Raw genomic sequence first — 20,581 nt, 5'->3', positions numbered from 1 at the left:
TATCGCGAGCACGAGGGAAGGTCGCTACGTGAATGTCAACAATGCGAAAATTTGTCGTTTAAAAATAATCTATATCTGGAATTGTCTTTGACAAAAAATCCAAACTCTGGACCTTTTAAAAATCCTCCCCCACCCCCCCCCCCCAAAAAAAAACACCATCGCTCCTCCGTGATATCCACTTCCCGAGGGCCTTTCTCGAGTGCTGAGAGGCCCGCGGATTCCTCATCGCGTGAGATGACGTTACGGTACAGCGTGTCGAACTTCTTTCGCACCGTACGTAGCCAACCGTGCATACTCGGGAGACTACTAAACCGCCAAACAATTTTTGTTAAAAAAAAAAGAAATCATTGCCACGGCGCGCACTTCGCCCGGTGCGAAGGTTGCGTCAAGCCCCTCAAGACACTTAGCAAAACAATCGATAAAACCCACCACGTCGAGGCAATCTTTAAACGGCACCCCCCCTCTCTCTCCAGCTCACCTCTGCCTCCCCCATGGAAAATAAAACTTGAGATGACATCACCCCGAAACAACGGCTCTCTACAAACGGACTGTGCCAATGCTCCCGGTGACAAGTGGGGGGGGGGGAGGTGCGTGGATCTTAGCTGGATACTTGGACCAAAGTATATATGTGTAAAACTGTGGCTGGATTTTGAGTTGAAGTTATATTTGTAGGCGGCAGTGATGTTGTTTCGTGTTATCTGTTGTCATCCCTTCAAAGAAAAAGCCACGTGCACCACCTCCCCTCGCTCCTCCCCCCCCCCCCCCCCCGTGTTTAAGTGGTACGTTCCAGATGAGATCACCTCTCTTACCCTGTCTTGTTTGGACTACGTGACAATTGTAGATTTGGCATTACGAACACACACACACACCTGTTATAATTTCAACGCCCACGACGTGTTTCCGTACAGCTCTTAGCTGAACGCCGTCGCAATATTGTGAAGCGGGTGCTGCCGTTACAAGCGTCAAACACAGTTTGTATAATATCTCTGTGCTACTACGTCTGGTGCTGTGAGCGTTACTTACGATACCCTGGACAGCAGCAGCATCAGCAGCATGGACTTCATGAGAACTGGACGCCTGGACACGTGGCAAGCTCACGCCACGGCGCGGGCCCTTGGTCTCTCAGGTATGGCGAACAAACTATACCCACCGTCGCAGCCGTAGAGATGGTGACGAGATATACACGGCAGTCGCATAAATTATTATCATCATCATACAAATCGTAGTTTTGTCATCATCAAACAAATTATATTAAAAAAAGAATCAGAATTTTTTTACGTAAAAAATAATCAGCATTTTTTTAAACTGGAGGAATCCGATGAGCTATAAAGCTCTTTTTTTACCGATGTTCGTTTAGGGGCACGGGGTCAGGATGGTTACAACAACAAACTACACAAAACACGAGAGGAGTGCAAAGCATAAGGATATGTAAACACATCACTTAACAAAATATCTAGAAATAAAACCTCAACTGTTTTATGTTAGCAGGTAAGGCTCCGCTGAGCTATTAACTTTTTTTTTCCTGAAGCGACCAGCCCGTCACAGATGACAACTCAACAAAGTGACTAAACCACGGGGGAAATGATATAAGCAAAATAATCAAAATAATGTAGATGCCACTGGTTCTTCACGTTCTGCAGATGTAGATGCCACTGGTTCTTCACGTTCTGCAGATGTAGATGCCGCTGGTTCTTCACGTTCTGCAGATGTAGATGCCACTGGTTCTTCACGTTCTGCAGATGTAGATGCCACTGGTTCTTCACGTTCTGGAGATGTAGATGCCACTGGTTCTTCACGTTCTGCAGATGTAGATGCCACTGGCTCTTCACGTTCTGCAGATGTAGATGCCACTGGTTCTTCACGTTCTGCAGATGTAGATGCCACTAGTTCTTCATGTTGTGCAGATGTAGATGCCACTGGTTCTTCACGTTCTGCAGATGTAGATGCCACTGGTTCTTCACGTTCTGTAGATGTAGATGCCACTGGTTCTTCACGTTCTGTAGATGTAGATGCCACTGGTTCTTCACGTTCTGCAGATGTAGATGCCACTGGTTCTTCACGTTCTGTAGATGTAGATGCCACTGGTTCTTCACGTTCTGTAGATGTAGATGCCAATGGTTTTTTTTATGTTCTGTAGATGTAGATGCCACTGGTTCTTCACGTTCTGCAGATGTAGATGCCACTGGTTCTTCACGTTCTGCAGATGTAGATGCCACTGGTTATTCACGTTCTGCAGATGTAGATGCCACTGGTTCTTCACGTTCTGCAGATGTAGATGCCACTGGTTCTTCATGTTCTGCAGATGTAGATGCCACTGGTTCTTCACGTTCTACAGATGTAGATGCCACTGGTTCTTCACGTTCTGCAGATGTAGATGCCACTGGCTCTACATGTCCTGCAGATGTAGATGCCACTGGTTTTTTACGTTCTGTAGATGTAGATGCCACTGGTTCTTCACGTTCTGCAAATGTAGATGCTACCACCGCCATCTATTTGCACGTCAGTTGAACTCACGACTCTCGGTCCGAACAGGCAACTGGACATATGGACCAGGTTTTTTTTCCTGTCTCTGAATGTTCATAAGTCGAATGTTCCTAAGTAGAAGGGTCCCCTGTATTTCAAGAGCCGCAATGCACGTGAATACGAGGCGGCGGTCCTTGAAACAATAACGTTACGAAGCAGTCCTTAACGCTCCAGAGCCGCAGGCTGCTGAGTGCTGAGTATAGCGAGGAGGGAGGGTTTCCTTTGCCTGTGGACATCTTGGCAGTTTTCCAGCGGTGGTGTGAATCTGCTGATGAGACACCGAATGTCGAAACCGGTGTGGCGGTGTTCTCACATTCAATCAATGCTCCTGCGAAAAGTTGCACTCCCAGAAGACCCGCGCGACTGATGGGATGTGTATACAAAACATTGCAGAGAGACACATATGGGAAGGGGGTACATTGTGAACGTATTTATTTCGGTGTAGATTACTTCGGTTTATTTCCAGTATAACCCCTCTTAACGACGGGGATTGGTTCCACGAAACCGGTCGTTAAGTGATTTTTGGTTATTTAGCGAGTCTAGGAAATACATTTTAAAGGTTTAATTCGTTCCAGTAGCATCAAAAGTTACCCTTTTTCACCCAAAAACGTACTTTATAATATTTACACAATGGATATAATACATAAAGATACAAACAACATTACAAACACATAATATGAAAATAAATTTGGGTAATCAATGCATTAGTTAATATTTACTGTACATACAACAGCCCGTCGTTAACAGGGGAGGCCCGTCGTTAAGTGATTAGTCGTTAACAGGGGTGGTCGTTAAGAGGAGTTCTACTATACACTACACTATACACTACACTACTATACACTACACTATACACTACACTACTATACACTACACTATACACTACACTACTATACACTACACTATACACTACACTACTATACACTACACTATACACTACACTACTTTACACTACGCTATACACTACACTACTATACACTACACTATACACTACACTATACACGACACTATACACTACTACACTATACACTACTACACTATACACTACACTACTATACACTACTACACTATACACTACTACACTATACACTACACTATACACTACACTATACACTACACTACTATACACTACACTACTATACACTACACTACTATACACTACACTACTATACACTACACTACTATACACTACACTACTATACACTACACTATACACTACACTACTATACACTACACTATACACTACACTACTATACACTAACCTATACACTACACTATACACTACACTACTATACACTACACAACTATACACTACACTACTATACACTACACTATACACTACACTACTATACACTACACTACTATACACTACACTATACACTACACTACGATACACTACACTACTATACACTACACTACTATACACTACACTACTATACACTAGACTACTATACACTACACTATACATTACACTACTATACACTACACTACTATACACTACACTATACACTATACTAGTGTATAGATCCAGATGCTTGCAAAGAGACCCATGTTTGTCTCTCCGAGACAAACATGTCTCTCCGAGACAAACAAAAGCCGTACACATCAACCCATAGACTTACATCGAGGCCCACAGACTCGTATAGAAACTCATATAGCCTTGCATAGAGACCCGCAGACGTGCATAGAGACCAATAGACTGACGTGAAAAAAAATCTAAACACAAATCAATTGGCGAACCCATCGTTGTATATAGAGGACTGCAGAGCTTGGGCAATTGTTGGTTGCACCGGCTCACTGTCTGGCCGCTGCCATCCCCCATTGCCCGTGGTTTCTCAGCGATTGCAAGAGATGTGATTTGCATGAACGATGATGCAGGTATATATCTAAAAGATGTGTCGTCCATTTTATAAAAAAGTTTAAAATTTAAATATATATTTTGTATAGGCCGTAGTCATACTCTTTGGTTCTATTCGGTAAAGTCACGTAGGTAAAAAATAAAACAACAAAAATTACGACGTTTCGGCCACAACACAAGCGGCCTTCATCAGGTGAAGGGACCAGACTGTCTCGAGGACAGCGCTGGAGTGAAACACAGCCAAGCTCAGACCGCGACCTTTAAGCTGTGTGAGAGTAATTAAGGTGCCTTGACAAAGGAATTAGCGTAAAAATTTGTATTTTAATAGGCGGACTTAGCATGATGAAAGGTAGGGAGGGGGTCGACCTGTGCAGGCTGGCAAGGGGGCACGGCAGCGTCCACATGCTGGTGGTGTGAAAAGGGGATTTCAAGCTGGGAAAGTTTGGGGTACCACTACTTGAAAAATATACTGTACCATTGAAAAATTAGTTTCATGTTTGGTTCGATTTAGAACATCTTTCCAATGGTTGCTTAATTTGAAACCATCTTCTCGGTTGAAATTGTGTCTGTGAGAGCTTGGATGTGTATGTGTGCCAATTTTCACTAGAACAAATGTCCTTTGGTGGTCCATAATTAATGTGATACTCCGACTGATGCTCCTGTTGTTTGTGGAGTGACTCATGCAGCCAGCTGTGGCTCTAGGGTTTGGTGTTACATGTTGTTTATGTAGTTTATTGTAAAAAATTCGGTCACAGTTCCTATGATCACTGTTACATTGCATTTATGACTTTATTTTGGTGATTTCTAAAAGTTTTTTTGTTTGGCCATGTGTTTGTTTGTTGTAGTACGGAGTTAGACTGATGGCCTTAATCTAAGTTTTCTTGTTGTTGTTGTTTGACTTGCATCCCACTGGGAGTTTTGCATTTCAGGAATATTTTGATGTTTTTCCTGGATTTTCTGTTTGCACAGTCACACAAAGTCACTTTAAGATGTTTTTCTTGTTCATGTTTTAGTTTTTTTTGTTTGTTGCGGTTGCACCCGATTCAAGAGCCGAATGGCTCACAGGGGCTATGCCAAAATAAATGAAATGAAATTATGAAACTATGAACAGGTCGGCAACATTGTATTTGGTGTTCATTCATCCTTTCCGGAAATTGATAGGAAGAATGCGCGGTCGGTGGCAGAGAAACCTTTCCTAGATCTGGCCCTGCACGTGCGATTTCCGGCACTCCAAATGTCTCCGTGATTTCGCGCTTTCGTGGTGGCCTCGTGCCGCAGGCAGTTTCCATTGCAAGGCCCCCCGCGGATCACTGCCAGAACCCCGGTGGCCTTTAGTGTAGCCCCTGACGTGCGGCCCCCCGACAACACAACCAAATGTGAAAACACCGCCCATCATCATCATCATCATCGTGCTGCTGTCAAACCCAACAATGGTTTCAAATGTGTGGCGGCCCTCACGCTGATGGTGTCTTGTCGGAAAAAGTGCCCCCCCCTCCCACCACCGACCCCGAACCCTGAAAGTTATGGAAGGTCACTGCGCTACGGTAACGGTGCGAACAACCGCGTGCGCCGATGGCGAATTTGACGACCGCGTGCATTGTCGTCGTCTGCCGTTGTCTCTACTCTAGGCATCTCCTCCAAGGCCTCGACCCCTCCACCAATCATCTTCCCCCCCTTTCCTCTCCCGCTCCACACCCCCCTGTCACCTCCTCCTCCGCCACCACCACCCCCGCCGCTACCGCATGGCCCCCCGCCGGTCCAACGCAGACGATGCTTCCGGTTCCCCCGCCCCCGCTGGGACAGCGACGACTGCAACGACGATGACGACGACGACGATGACGACGACGATAATGGTGGTGGTGGTGGTGGATGGGGGATCGTCAAGAGGTCACGACCTGGCTTGCCATCACCGTCGCTCGTTCCCATGCAGTAAGTGAGCTTCCCACAATCCCTTGCAGCTGCGGACTGATTTGCATTTTGTTCATTGTTGCCGTTGTTTCTATATTCCTGGCTTCATCATTTTGGTGACCCAGATCATCCCAGCAAATGATACTCATTCTTTGCCACTTGTTTTCCCATCTGATTAAGCGAAATCGACTTGAAATACCGCAACATCGCTTAATCCCTTGCTGCTGCTGCTGCTGTTGCTGTAGCCACGTCTGGGTGTTGAACAATTCGGAGAGCTACGGTGACCTCTCGGCTTTCGCGCTCCGCCACCCTCCGCCGCCGCCGCCGCCACTACTACTGGCACCTCCACGGATACCCGTGGCCAGCCCAGAGTCCTCGCAAGCGATTGGCACCGCCACTGTCGCATCACGCATCCTTCAGCAGCAGCAGCAGCAGCAGGTAATGGGTTTATGAAATTAATTCACGAGTAACATTTATGTGCCCTGGAAATCCCCACTTAGTCTTGAGACTTGTCACTTGTGTTCCCATGTGATTAAGCGAGATGTTAACTACCTCGCCTGGAATGAAGGAGGTCGTGGGTTCAATTCCGACCCTAACGCCGATATATATTTTGGGTTTATGTGTTTCTGTCCCCAGTGTCACGTGGATTTTTCTCCGGGTCCTTTGGTTATCCCCTGCACATTTAGAAACATGCGTTTGGAGTATTTGGCTGCTATACATTTACAAATGATAATCCACTTCGTTTAGCTATTATTTTTGGCCAGGTCGCTTCTGAAAAAATGCTATTTAGCTGTGTGGGCCTTACCTGGTAAAATAGATTAAAAAAAGTTAATTGGATTTTCACGATTCAGGGCCCTGCTTTGGTTCTGAGTTTTACTTTATCGCACAGGTGGTGATCGCAGACTCGCCGGGTGGAATAGGGGGGCGGTTATGGTTGAGGGCTTGCTCAAACTTGTAGTCAAGAACTTAGGAATTTGCGGGCGCATCTGCAGTGATGCTTGAGATCAGGACGATTAGTCAATTAATCGGACTCATTTACGAAAACATACGAGCGACTACTTTTATTCTGGTCGAACTCTCGGGGCCACACCCACACCCTACCCCTTGAAGGCGGGACACCCCCACAAAGCTGTGCCCTGCTCGACACGGCTGATGATGCCGCGCCGATAACCTCCCGTCCAGCGGCACACGTCGGGAACAGAGGCGAGGCTAATTTTTTACCCCCAATGCTACCCGATTGATCGTGTAATGGAACCTATTAGGAAACCACTGGAGCTATCCAAATTTAAATCTCGATTGAAAACTCATTTATTGAGAACTGCTTCTTGTGTCTAGTTTGTTGTCCTTCCCCCGCACCTCTGATTAGCACGGTTGGCTACGTATGGTGCGAAAGAAGCTCAACATACTATCATTGGTAGAGCAATCATCAGTTTAAATAATCAGATAGCCCAGCTCTCTGTTTGTGCGCAGGGGCGAGGTGGGTGGTGCAGGCTGGGCGAGACGCGGCGAGCGGTGGCGGATTTGGCGGGGGGGGTTCGGGGGTGGACCTTCAGCAGTGGATTGACCGTGGCTTATGAGCCCGGCCTTGCTCGGAGGCCGTTCCTTGCGCGTTCACTTCCCTCACTCCGTGACTGTGCGTGTACCGACAGGCGCGCCCATCGGTGATCGTGTGCGCTCCGGCGTCAAGTCGCGACTCGCGATCGCACTGCGCCTCGTCGGCACCCGGTGGCACACAGAGTGAGTACGGCCCTTGGATCTGCTGCGTCGCTCACCTCACCGCCCGTTGGGTTTATTTTTTTTTCTTTTAAACGAGAGATCCCTTTTGAGCGGCCTCTCCGGACAGGTCCATGGGACAGCTCTTGCCCTAACCCAGGCCTAGGGAGCCTTTTCTCTATTGAGGTAATTCAATTGCTGTTCTTCAACCGAATACCATTCTTTCAACCTATACCATTTCTGATGATGACGGTGACGATGGTGACAATGACGACGACGACGACGATGATAATGATCATTTCAATTATAATGTGTTTTTTTTGGGGGGTCTCACAGCAGCGCCACGGAATGGCGGCATGGACGCACGTGAAGGGAGACCGGGAGGAGTGAGGAGGCCAGGGTGGCAGCGGGCGCTGCCTCGTCCTCCACCTCAGTCTCCTCCTCAGTCTCCTCCTGCTCCTCAGTCGTCTCCTCCTGCCGTCGACCTCACAGCCCCAATGGAGAGGGCGACTTCCATCGCAGGCTCGGTGGACGATCACTTCCGCCAGTCCCTCGGAGACCTGTGGCTGCAAATAAAGGCCACTGAATCTGCCTCACCCCTGACCTCTGCTTCACCCATTATCTCTGCTTCACCTTTGACCTCTCTGTCACCCCCGGCTTCTGTTTAACCTTTGACCAGAGGGCTTAGTCACCAATCTGCATTTCTGACCTGGATTTGACCTCCGACTTCAGGTTTTCCCCAAATTGGGGCTGCGCTTCAAATCTCTGTTTAATCTTCGACCTACTCTTCACATTGGACCCCTGTTTTACCTGTGACCCGTTTCGACCTATGAGCATTGCATTAGCTGCTGATCGTACCCTGTCTCCTATCGGTCAGAACGAATCACATGTGAGGTTTTTTCGAAGTGACAGCCCATCGGCAATGTGTGTTACGAGTCAAATTACCGCCCACTCCATCTTGAATGACAGCGCCACAGGAGTGAGTGGTGTTCCGTTTGCTTCCTCGAGCATCGAGTATTAACTCACCTGAACTTTTATTTTGCCGAGCAATTGAAGGATATTCCACATTCCTATGACGGCGACCAGGATATCTACAGGACAACCACAAGTTCTGAACAAAATGTTCAGGTTTTTACTAGGTGGTTCTTAGTTTACTGACTGCGGAGGAAAGATGTTGATGGTCATAATGACAATGGAGCGGTGTGATCTCTGTTTGGAATGTGATTTTGGGATAAAAACAGTTCCACGTTCCCTGCTGTGCCAGCCCCAGCTTGGGCTGGACAGCTGTGAATCAGAGCTCCATGGCTCGTTGGGATCTTCCAGCTGAAAACGAAATGTCTCGGTTTTTACCATGGGTCCCATGCATTGTGGCTCTTGAAATATTGAGGTTTTTTTTTACCGAATTCGAAACAAAATGGCTCTTATTCTATGGTTCTCTCGGTAAAGTCACGGCGATAGGAAAAATATAACAATTAAATAATAAAATTAAAGTTTTTTGTTTTGGCGACGTATCACATCTCGAGTTACCCGCCGGTACAGTTCACTCTCGACTTACCCGCGGGCAGATTAACCACTCTGTGGGTTCAATCCTGCTCATTCGCTCCTCGTAACGGCCCACTCCCTGTTTAATTACATTCTGTTCCTCACTCGTCGCGGGTCACTGGCTTGGTGCCCACGTGATCGCGGGCGGACGTGCGGGCAGGCAAACCGGGCACTTAAAAAACACACACACATGGGCGGCACGTCGTAGTCAAACACTTTAGACGCACATGTAACGTGTTTACGGAAATGTTAAAACAGACGTCCGTGATGTGGTGCAATGTTTACAAAGTGCCAGCAGCTCATTCGTGAAGGGGCCTGAGTGAAGTGCCAGCCCAGATCTTTGTGTAAGATGATCCTAAGCTGCCACGTTACTGGCAGGTGGAAAAGCCGTCGTCTTTGAAACAATAATTGACGCACGCCTTGAATTATCCATTGTTTGTTTTGGTTGATCAGGCCCATATCCCGCTCGCCATCCATCAACTCCAGGTGATGGAGAGTTAACCGTACAAGATGCACGAATCATCTCGATTTGTTGGCCGCGGGTCACTTGAAAGTTTGTCTTGTGACAACCTGGTTCGTAACGAGAGAGCAGTCAGAACTTGTGAACTCCCATCGAAGAGGGCCGTAGTGGTTCTTGAAGAGGCGTTACAACCAGTAGTGAATGGCAGTGCTGTGGTGTGAACTTGTTTAAAGAGGGATGGTTAAAACTTTTTATTATTATTTTACCAGCTATGTAGCTCTTTTTCAGAAACGACCTGGCCATAAGTGATAGCTCAACGAAGTGGCCTTATCATAATCACGTGGAAAATGTATAGCATCAGAATACTCTAAACGCGTGACGTTGTTTCTAAATGTGGAGGGAAAACCCGGAGGACCCTGGAGAAAATCCAGGCGACCACGGTGGAGAGAGACACCGCAAACTCCAAATATACGGGCGTTAGGGTCGGGATCAAACCCACGACCTCCTTCATACCTGGCGAAGCAGTTAACATCTCCGAGCCACCGTGGGTTAGCGGTAGGGGCACAACAAAATCATTGTCAATCTTTAAAACGGAACGAGTAACAATGTGGTCCGCTTGCGTCCGACCCCGCATTTTGCTCAAGCTCTCTCGATCGCCCTCTTGCGTACTGTATGGATATAAGGAAAGACTCAGATGCCCATTGCTAAATGTTATTACAAATGTTCGCACGTTGTCCAACCCCAACGGTTTATATTCGTACGCGTTCGGTCTCTGGCAGGCAATCCCCCCCCCCCCCGGCCTTTGTGCTTTATGCGACAAAAAAACCACGGGCGGTCCCTGAAGAACTGCATTTGTGGCTCCCTTTATCCGAGCCCGGTGTGGAACCTTTGGCCCAACGTGGACCTGATGATGTTTCACGTTTACTCAGAGGTTTCCATTAAAAAAAAAGAATTCTGTCATGAGTTTTCTCGTCGTGGACAGGTTTGACACACTTCCAATGCAGAGCCTGTAAGTGTGTGCGCCTCTAGTGGCCGAGTGCCCGCTTGTGTGTTACAGTGCGGCGAACTTCTTTCGCACCGCACGCAGCCAAGCGTGCTAATGGGAGGTGCTGAATCTGAAAGCAAAGATTGTACCGGTCAAATTATGAAAGAAAAAAAAACTGGCGAACTTTGAAGCTATTTTTTGCGTAAACATTTTCTGACTTGATAAGAATGTCGAGGCGAGGTGGGGGGGGGGGGGGCTCACCCAAGTGCCCCCCTCCTCTCCCCCATTGTATCTCTACAACGGATTGATAATAATCCATCACTGCACTAGGGAAGGGGAAATAGAGTTTAGGTGTATACATGGAATATGCAAGTGCGTCTGCGTTATTGTTGTACTCGTGTTTGAAGTGTCCTAATTTAAGCTTGTGTTATTTCTAACGTGACAGGAGATGTTTTTTTTTCTCCCTAGGAGTGTGAGACGATGTTTACAAAGCGAGGGTAACACATTTTTTTTCTAAGGATTTATTAAAAAGCGAAAACTTTGACTGGATTTAACAATGACAATGAAATGTTCCGTCAACAAAAAAACTGAAGTTTAAAATAAAATAAGCTCTTGATATTGCTTCCAATGTGCTGTGTTTTTTTAAATATATATACATTATATACAGTGTAACGAAAAGGAACATTTAACATTCTGAAGTATATAAAATGGTTGCAATACATCGCCATTGACTGCCACTCAATTCTAGATTGAAAACTAATTTCTTTCGAACTGCTTTTTCTGTTTAGTTTATTATCTTTCCCCCGCACCTCCAATTAGCACGGTTGGCTACGTGCGGTGCGAAAGATGTTCAACGTCCATACTAAGCAACGTAATGTCAACATTCATAGCAACGCGTCTCCTTCACATATCCACCTGTCTCTCTGCAAAAAAAACACAAGCATTTCTCAAATCTCATCATCCGCAACACACAGCACCTCTTCTGGGAGTGTATCATTTCAGCAGCACTGATGCAAGACGAGAAAACCCCTGGGCCGGTTTCGACAGCTCAGTGTCTCATCAGCAGTAGAGTAAGGCTCGTCTCAATGTTGCTGGTGAGCTGCCAGATCTTACAGGCAAGCAACCCATCCTCTCACGCTCACGATTACAGAGGGACTCCCCCATACTTACGAACGAGGTAGATTCCAGAGGTCTGTTCGTAAGTCGATTTGTTCTTGAGTCCAACTTCATTCCTGTCGATTCCAAACATGTTGTACGGCGTGTTTCACTTTCTGTAGATGTAGATGCCACTGGTTCTTCACGTTCTGTAGATGTAGATGCCACTGGTTCTTCACGTTCTACAGATGTAGATGCCACTGGTTCTTCACGTTCTGTAGATGTAGATGCCACTGGTTCTTCACGTTCTGTAGATGTAGATGCCACTGGTTCTTCATGTTCTGTAGATGTAGATGCCACTGGTTCTTCACGTTCTGTAGATGTAGATGCCACTGGTTCTTCATGTTCTGTAGATGTAGATGCCACTGATTCTTCACGTTCTGCAGATGTAGATGCCACTGGTTCTTCACGTTCTGTAGATGTAGATGCCACTGGTTCTTCATGTTCTGTAGATGTAGATGCCACTGGTTCTTCATGTTCTGCAGATGTAGATGCCACTGGTCCTTCATGTTCTGTAGATGTAGATGCAACTGGTCCTTCACGTTGTGCAGATGTAGATGCCACTGGTTCTTCACGTTCTGCAGATGTAGATGCAACTGGTTCTTCACGTTCTGTAGGTGTAGAGGCCACTGGTTCTTCACGTTCTGCAGATGTAGATGCCACTGGTTCTTCACGTTCTGCAGATGTAGATGCCACTGGTTCTTCACTTTCTGTAGATGTAGATGCCACTGGTTCTTCATGTTCTGCAGATGTAGATGCCACTGGTTCTTCATGTTCTGTAGATGTAGATGCAACTGGTTCTTCACGTTCTGTAGATGTAGATGACACTGGTTCTTCATGTTCTGTAGGTGTAGATGCCACTGGTTCTTCACGTTCTGTAGATGTAGATGCCACTGGTTCTTCATATTCTGTAGATGTAGATGCCACTGGTTCTTCATGTTCTGCAGATGTAGATGCCACTGGTTCTTCATATTCTGTAGATGTAGATGCCACTGGTTCTTCAAGTTCTGCAGATGTAGATGCCACTGGTTCTTCATGTTCTGCAGATGTAGATGCCACTGGTTCTTCACTTTCTGTAGATGTAGATGCCACTGGTTCTTCATGTTCTGCAGATGTAGATGCCACTGGTTCTTGATGTTCTGTAGATGTAGATGCAACTGGTTCTTCACGTTGTGCAGATGTAGATGCCACTGGTTCTTCACGTTCTGTAGGTGTAGAGGCCACTGGTTCTTCACGTTCTGCGGAAGTAGATGCCACTGGTTCTTCATGTTCTGTAGATGTAGATGCAACTGGTTCTTCACGTTCTGTAGATGTAGATGCCACTGGTTCTTCATGTTCTGCGGAAGTAGATGCCACTGGTTCTTCATGTTCTGTAGATGTAGATGCAACTGGTTCTTCACGTTCTGTAGATGTAGATGCCACTGGTTCTTCATGTTCTGCGGAAGTAGATGCCACTGGTTCTTCATGTTCTGTAGATGTAGATGCAACTGGTTCTTCACGTTCTGCAGATGTAGATGCCACTGGTTCTTCATGTTCTGTAGATGTAGATGCAACTGGTTCTTCACGTTCTGCAGATGTAGATGCCACTGGTTCTTCATGTTCTGTAGGTGTAGATGCCACTGGTTCTTCACGTTCTGTAGATGTAGATGCCACTGGTTCTTCATGTTCTGTAGATGTAGATGCCACTGGTTCTTCGTGTTCTGTAGGTGTAGAGGCCACTGGTTCTTCACGTTCTGCAGATGTAGATGCCACTGGTTCTTCACGTTCTGCAGATGTAGATGCCACCACCACCATCTATTGCGAGGTGGTTGAACTTACGACTCTCGGTCCGACCAGGCAACTGGACATAACGGACAGGTTTGTTCCTGTACCTGACACCATCGCAATCATTGAAGACTTGGTTCATCAAGGACTAAACACTGAGGTACACAGAGACACATAAACCCTAGTGGAAGCCCACCACCTGTACCATCATTACCCACTACTACCATCACCTCTAGCAGCAACCTCCACCATCAACAACATTAACATAAGCTGCCCCGCCCATGCTGCTAACACTTGGGCTACGCCCATTTTAAACCTTTAAAAACAGTTTGCCTTTAGAGGCTAAGCCCCTTTTCCTGACGGCGACCGCTTGTGTTGCGATCGAAACGTCGTGTATTTTATTTTTATTCTTTTCATTTTTATTCACTTTATTATTATGTTTCTGTCTACGTGACTTTACCGAAAGAACCAAAGAATTTGAATTCCTGCAGTCAAGAAAGTTTTAAGTCAAAATTTGTGTGCCGGTAAGGGGAACGATGATTGATGTGTGGTTTAGCCAAGGGCACCCCCTAGTGGCAGCTGACCCTGTGGGGCACAAGGTTACTCAGTAGGTGGCTTGTTTGAAATGGGCGTTTGTGTGGCAGTAATGGTGGCGACGATTGCCGCTTGCTATGTGTCTGATCCCAATTGAGTAATTTTCGGAATAATTTTCGGATTTGGCAAATGCCTCACAGCGCCTCGCTGTCTCTAACCATGTGTCTCGGGTGGTCGTACAGTAGAGCACTTTTTTTTTTAAAGCAGTGACGCCAATGCTCACTCATAGCAGGGCTGCCACTCAGCTGTGCTGAGCACTGCCAACAGAATGCCAAGTTTGGCACCAGAGATGGATTTGTGTTTGGCCGGATAAAATTATATTTGGTACCCTAAGAAGAGAGGACCTCACCTCTGTGAAGCCTCTGTTTTGAAGTTCAGTGACCCAAGGCCACTTAACCATTCACATATCCCAGCCGATTATTACATTTGTGCTCCCAACATTAAGCCAGCTTCAGTCCAAATAAGAATAGATGCTGGGTGAATGACAATTCATTGTTGTCCTTCCACCGCACCTCCGATGAGCACAGTTGGCTGCGTACGGTGCGGAAGACGTTCAATAAACACACAGAGGCTCCCAGAGGTAAACCAGAAAAGTATTAACACATTCTCCTGCGGAGGGAGCTGGTAGGAACGTTGGGTTGCTCGGTCAATGGCCAGGGTCAACGGCGGCACCACGTGGTGGATTCCACAAATATGCCCGACTGTGAGGGCGGGCACAAGCCGGCGTGAGTAGGTTAAACGTTGAGTTTTATAAGGGCACCACGGGGTGACCAGCCCCTCCCCACTCAGCCCCACACCACCCTCCCCTCCCCACCCAGCCCCTCCCCACCCAGCCCCTCCCCACCATCCCCTCTCCACCCAGCCCCACCCCTCCCATGTTTGGATGCACGACGGACGGACGGACACAATAATCCCCTGTGGGCTGGTGTAACCAGGAGGTTCCTACACAGTATTATAATTGAGTGGCTGAGTAGATGTGTCATGAACATATCTGTCCGGGCAGGGATGGCAGTACAGCAAGAGGATACATTTTCATCCGTGTTTTTGGGTCACGTTTACTCTTGCTTTGCATTGTAATTAAGAGTGAGACGTTTGATTAATTATAAACGTAATTGTCTTCCCTTCGACCGCGTGTGTTCCTTCGTCACGGAGTGGTCTTGTCGTTTCAGGACACTTAGGAAGAAGGCCTGGTGGAGTTTGTGAGGATGCAGTTGAGCCCGGAGAAGACCAATGGCCCTAGCAGCTCACAGGGACAGGATTCGTGAGTCAACACCAGGACCATCATAAACCGCAATGTTTACAATAGCCGATAGTAGGATTTAGTTTATAATTTCAGGCCGATTTCAGATATATTATTTCCTCAATTTTTTGGTTATTTGACGAGATTTATTCCTGTAGTGTACATGACCATTCTTAAGCGTTTACAGCGACTTATTATAGTGTTATATTTTTGGATTTAAAAATATAGGATTTTGGAATTTTAAGGCCGATTTTAGATCTGTATGAATAATTTACAGGCCGATGTCAATCCGTCGCTATCATTGATGGCTGCCCCATGCCGTATCGGCGATGAGGGTTATTTAACCATCCTCCACCCGTTGGGTTCCTCCACAACATTGATAAATGAACGACAACAAACGATGTCCGCCTGCCTCGTGTCTTCGGAGGAGACCGCTGAAAACGGAAACACTTTGCGTGCACAGTTGCAGTAAGACTCTGGGAGGGAGTCAATGGCCACGAAACCTAAACCGCATCACCTTACACCCGCTCCCGATTCCATCCTGCAGGCCAGAGGAGAGCAGCACCCACAGTCGGATCATCAACTGCATCAGGACGGGTCAGTTTGACATTTTGTAGATTTTTCTTCACAGTACAGAAAGAGACCACAGAGGTCGTGGGAATGCAATTTTGAGCAGGGCTGCCGGCAAAGTGCGCCCTCTATGCGTGAATGAAAGCAGATGTCGCATAACCTTGTGGTGCATCTCACCTGTAGTTTGTTGTCCTTCCTCCACACTTCCGATTAACACGGTTGGTTACGTACGGTGCGAAAGAAGTTCGCGACCACTATTATCCATAATATAGGGGTCTTTTTTAGTTATATCGCATAAATATAAATGTGCCACCACCCGACACAGCCAATTAGTAAGGTTTGTCACGTAAACAGAAGATGCCAGTTTGTTACTAGTAGATCACACTGGTGTATTGGAGAGTAAATCCACAACATTTACAATCCGAGTACGACGTTTCGCCAGTAACTACAACGAGCATCGCCGGGCGACAGCCAGATTTGTGGAGCAATCCTCCTGTTTTGTTCTTTTAATAGAGGGATAAATATGATGTCGTCACTTATACATAGAACGCATCGTTTAGGCAGCCTATTGGCTTTCTAATTGTCCGGCAGAATTTGTAACCAAGAAGCCACGCCAACCCCCTCTGTGACCCATGCGCTTAACCTCAAACGATGCGAATTCAACTCCGATGAACCCTGGAGAGCTGCTTGGAGTTCGAAAGAGCTCACGAACAAACACCTTGTTGTGAAAGACTCAACGCAGACGATCCCTGGGTTTGATCTTGCACGAAGCTCACGGTCCACCATCAATCGTATCCACTGCACAAACCATGGCAGATTGCGGATACCTGATGCACAAGTGGAAAATGAAAAACTCTCCAGTCGTGTGCGGCTGTGGTCATTCAGAACAGACCGCGCAACATATAAAGACGCAATGCCCGATCCACAAATATGAAGAAGACACCACAGCGATGCACTGCTCCGCTACTCCTGACGCGGCTATCTGGCTTGACCACCCGAATGTCAAATTGTAGTTGTTGCTACAATTTGACTTTCAGCATCCATACAAAAGAAGAATATTGGCTTTCCAGACCAATATCACCTTGCAGCATTTGTTCAATCAGGTAAACAATGCATAATGCCTTTGGTGTGCAGTATTGCTCTTTGTGCAGTTCAGGGCCTTGACATCAGATTTTTTGAAAACAAGATTGCTCATTGCAAAAAGGCCAATTATTAAAAACATTATAATTTGTTCTTGTCACGTGTCTTTTTTTTCAGGAAAGTCTTATTGAGTCTCTCGACTCTTACTTTAGGAGGGTCTTGCAAAGTTCTAACCAGGGTGGCCTGCCGGATTCGAACCGGGAACTTTTACGACTACGGCTGGGCCATGTCACCACGTTTAATGATGACGACAAGACATTTTGTGCCTTTACAAAGCTGGGCCAGTGCTGGTGGAAGTCCGTGTAGTTTGCAGTTCTGGTTCGTTTGCATATTCACCCCCCTGCAATGTCCTGTAACTGCTGCCACTGTCAACGGTCTTGGGCTGCAGTCTATGAGTCTCTATGCAACTCTATGGATCTCTATGCAACTCTATGGATCTCTATGCAACTCTATGGATCTCTATGTAACTCTATGGATCTCTATGCATCTCTATGGATCTCTATGCAACTCTATGGATCTCTATGTAACTCTATGGATCTCTATGTAACTCTATGGATCTCTATGGAACTCTATGGATCTCTATGCAACTCTATGGATCTCTATGCAACTCTATGGATCTCTATGTAACTCTATGGATCTCTATGCATCTCTATGGATCTCTATGCAACTCTATGGATCTCTATGTAACTCTATGGATCTCTATGTAACTCTATGGATCTCTATGTAACTCTATGGATCTCTATGTAACTCAATGGATCTCCATGCAACTCTATGGATCTCTATGCAACTCTATGGATCTCTATGCAACTCTATGGATATCTATGCAACTCTATGGATCTCTATGCAACTCTATGGATCTCTATGCAACTCTATGGATCTCTATGTAACTCTATGTATCTCTATGCATCTCTATGGATCTCTATGCAACTCTATGGATCTCTATATAACTCTATGGATCTCTATGTAACTCTATGGATCTCTATGCAACTCTATGGATCTCTATGCAACTCTATGGATCTCTATGCAACTCTATGGATCTCGTAAACAGAACGTGCCAATTCGTCACTAGTACAGCACACCGGTGTGTTGGAGAGTAAACCCCACAACATTTACAATTCGAGTACGACGTTTCGCATCATCAGGCGACAGCCAGATTTGTTGAGAAATCCTCCTGTTTCGGTCTTAAATAGAGGGATAAGTGTGATGTCATCACGTACGAAGGCCAGAGAGTGAGTGGGGGAGGGGGGTGGTCAATGCATTCATAGAAATGTCAATGGATATGAATTACCGGTTTGGTTATTCATAGGGTAATCAACATCATTATGCGTGCACATCGCACTTATGCATCCTGCCGTTTGTAACTGTTTCGGCATTATTTGCAGGGCCACGCCACATTGCTTTCCGGTCTGCTGCCATCTAGTGGCAGAAAATATGGAAAAGATTGCACGGAAGGAGCCAGGAGGAGGGGGTGGTGGTCACGTCCCATTCATTCTGAGAGTGTTCACCCGAAATCAAACTGACCAGGTTTACAGCGTTTTTGTTGTAAGTGTCTGGCGTGCGAAGTGCCAGTCGACCGACGCTACTTGAACCGGTCCTGGGCCTCCCCTATGTCGACTCAGCCTCAAACGAGTACCCGGTGCGGTGTGTGGACATCGCTGCCGGGGAGACAAAGGCGGCCGGGCGTGGTGTTGGCCACCCACCCCTAGTCGTGTGCCGTGCCGGCCTTCATAGGTGCTGCTTACCAACAGCACTTGCCCCCAAAGTGATCAAGGGGCCGTCCATAAATGACGTCACGCGATTTTTGACCCCCCCCCCTTCGTCACACGGCGTCACAAAAAGTCAGACCCCCCCTCAAATATGACGTCACAAAGCTCTGCCCCCCTCCCCCCCAAAAAATATATAAAACAATCTTCAAATCGCTTTAAACTATTGTCATTGTAGTGCGTATTTAATGTGGCACTGCACTCTGATATTGTAGGAGAAAACGTTTATTAAAAAGTCTATTTAATTAAGTAGAACGTGTTGTCTATATTTATTTAAAGTTGCGCATTTTGATGTGACGTCACATTTCTCAACCCCCCCCTCCCCCCCAATCAGAGGGCTTGTTTCGGCTTCCTGATTGTCCGTGTCACGCGGTATCCACTACGCCAGGTGAGTATCCGTCAAGTAGTGATATAATCTGAACACTGACACCTACGTTGTTTTTTTGAGCAGAGAATTACGAAAAATTTTGTAACCGTTATTTTCCTTGAACAAAAAACTAATCCCTACATTGTGTGTTTGCCTTAGAATGCTACGTATTGCATAAAATGTGAGACATTTTGCAATAGATTTTTGTTCACGTGCAAAAAAAATCGACTTGCTAATTTCCGGTGGTGGGACAAAAACACTTGTCGCAATCTACGGATGGATCTCAAGACAAATTAAAACTGACACAAGCATCTAAAACAGTACCGAAGTTGGTGTGTATGACGCTAAGCTCTGGGAATATGTAAGCGGGGAGCGGTGGCACAGTGGTTAGCGGATTGCTCAACGAACCCAATGACGATTTATTTGAACCGGTCCTGGTCCTCTCCTGGGTCGACTCGGCCTTAAATGAATACGTGGTGTGGTGTGTAAACATTCGTCACTCGGGATACTAAGGCGGTAGGGACGCGTTGCTGGCCGCTCATCCCATCGTGCCGTGGCACCCTTCATAGGTGATCATTAACAGCACTTGCCCACGTTATTCGAACCGGTCCTGGGCATCCCCATGTGTAAACGTCACCATAGGAGAGACAAGTGGGGGGGGGGGGGGGTCTGACATTAGTGGCCGTGCTGGCCTTCATTGGAGCTACTCGCTAACAGCACTTGGCCCCACAATCTGTCAAGGCTATGCGGGGGAAAATTTCGATTTAAAGCTTTCGTGACTGCAAGGATTAATCTTCTTTGGTTCTTTCGGTAAAGTCACGTAGAATGAGAATAAAATAATAAATTGATAAAATAACACCTGATGAAGGCCGCTTGTGTTGTGGCCGAAACGTCGTGAGAATTTTATTGTTATTTTATCAATTTGTTATTTTATTCTCATTCTACGTGACTTTACCGAAAGAACCAAAGAAGAAGCTATGCGGGGGATCTTTGTCTTTGTTG

The 20,581-nt window shown here is 46.4% G+C and overlaps 1 protein-coding gene across 1 annotated transcript; it reads left to right on the top strand.

Annotated features, from left to right (window-relative positions):
- The first annotated feature begins 792 nt into the window (after positions 1-792).
- On the top strand, positions 793-11,607 carry LOC116952400 (uncharacterized). Its single transcript, XM_076074174.1, has 5 exons — positions 793-1,126; positions 6,007-6,307; positions 6,532-6,724; positions 7,936-8,023; positions 8,336-11,607. The coding sequence occupies exons 1-5, from the start codon at positions 1,054-1,056 to the stop codon at positions 8,665-8,667; spliced, it is 987 nt and encodes a 328-aa protein (XP_075930289.1). The 5' UTR covers positions 793-1,053; the 3' UTR covers positions 8,668-11,607.
- The last annotated feature ends 8,974 nt before the right edge of the window (positions 11,608-20,581 follow it).

Source organism: Petromyzon marinus, chromosome 46 (assembly GCF_048934315.1).
Source record: "Petromyzon marinus isolate PM22_M1 ecotype Great Lakes invasive population chromosome 46, UKy_Petmar_22M1.pri1.0, whole genome shotgun sequence".
Lineage (NCBI taxonomy): Eukaryota > Metazoa > Chordata > Hyperoartia > Petromyzontiformes > Petromyzontidae > Petromyzon > Petromyzon marinus.
Note: the sequence above shows the minus strand (reverse complement) of the source record. Positions and strands in the feature narration are given on the sequence as shown.

Coding starts and splice junctions, on each gene's coding strand:
- LOC116952400 (XM_076074174.1), top strand. CDS start 1,054: ATGGACTTCATGAGAACTGGACGCCTGGACACGTGGCAAGCTCACGCC. Junction 6,308..6,531: donor CCGTCGCTCGTTCCCATGCA/GTAAGTGAGCTT, acceptor CTGTTGCTGTAG/CCACGTCTGGGTGTTGAACA. Junction 8,024..8,335: donor GGCACCCGGTGGCACACAGA/GTGAGTACGGCC, acceptor GGGGTCTCACAG/CAGCGCCACGGAATGGCGGC.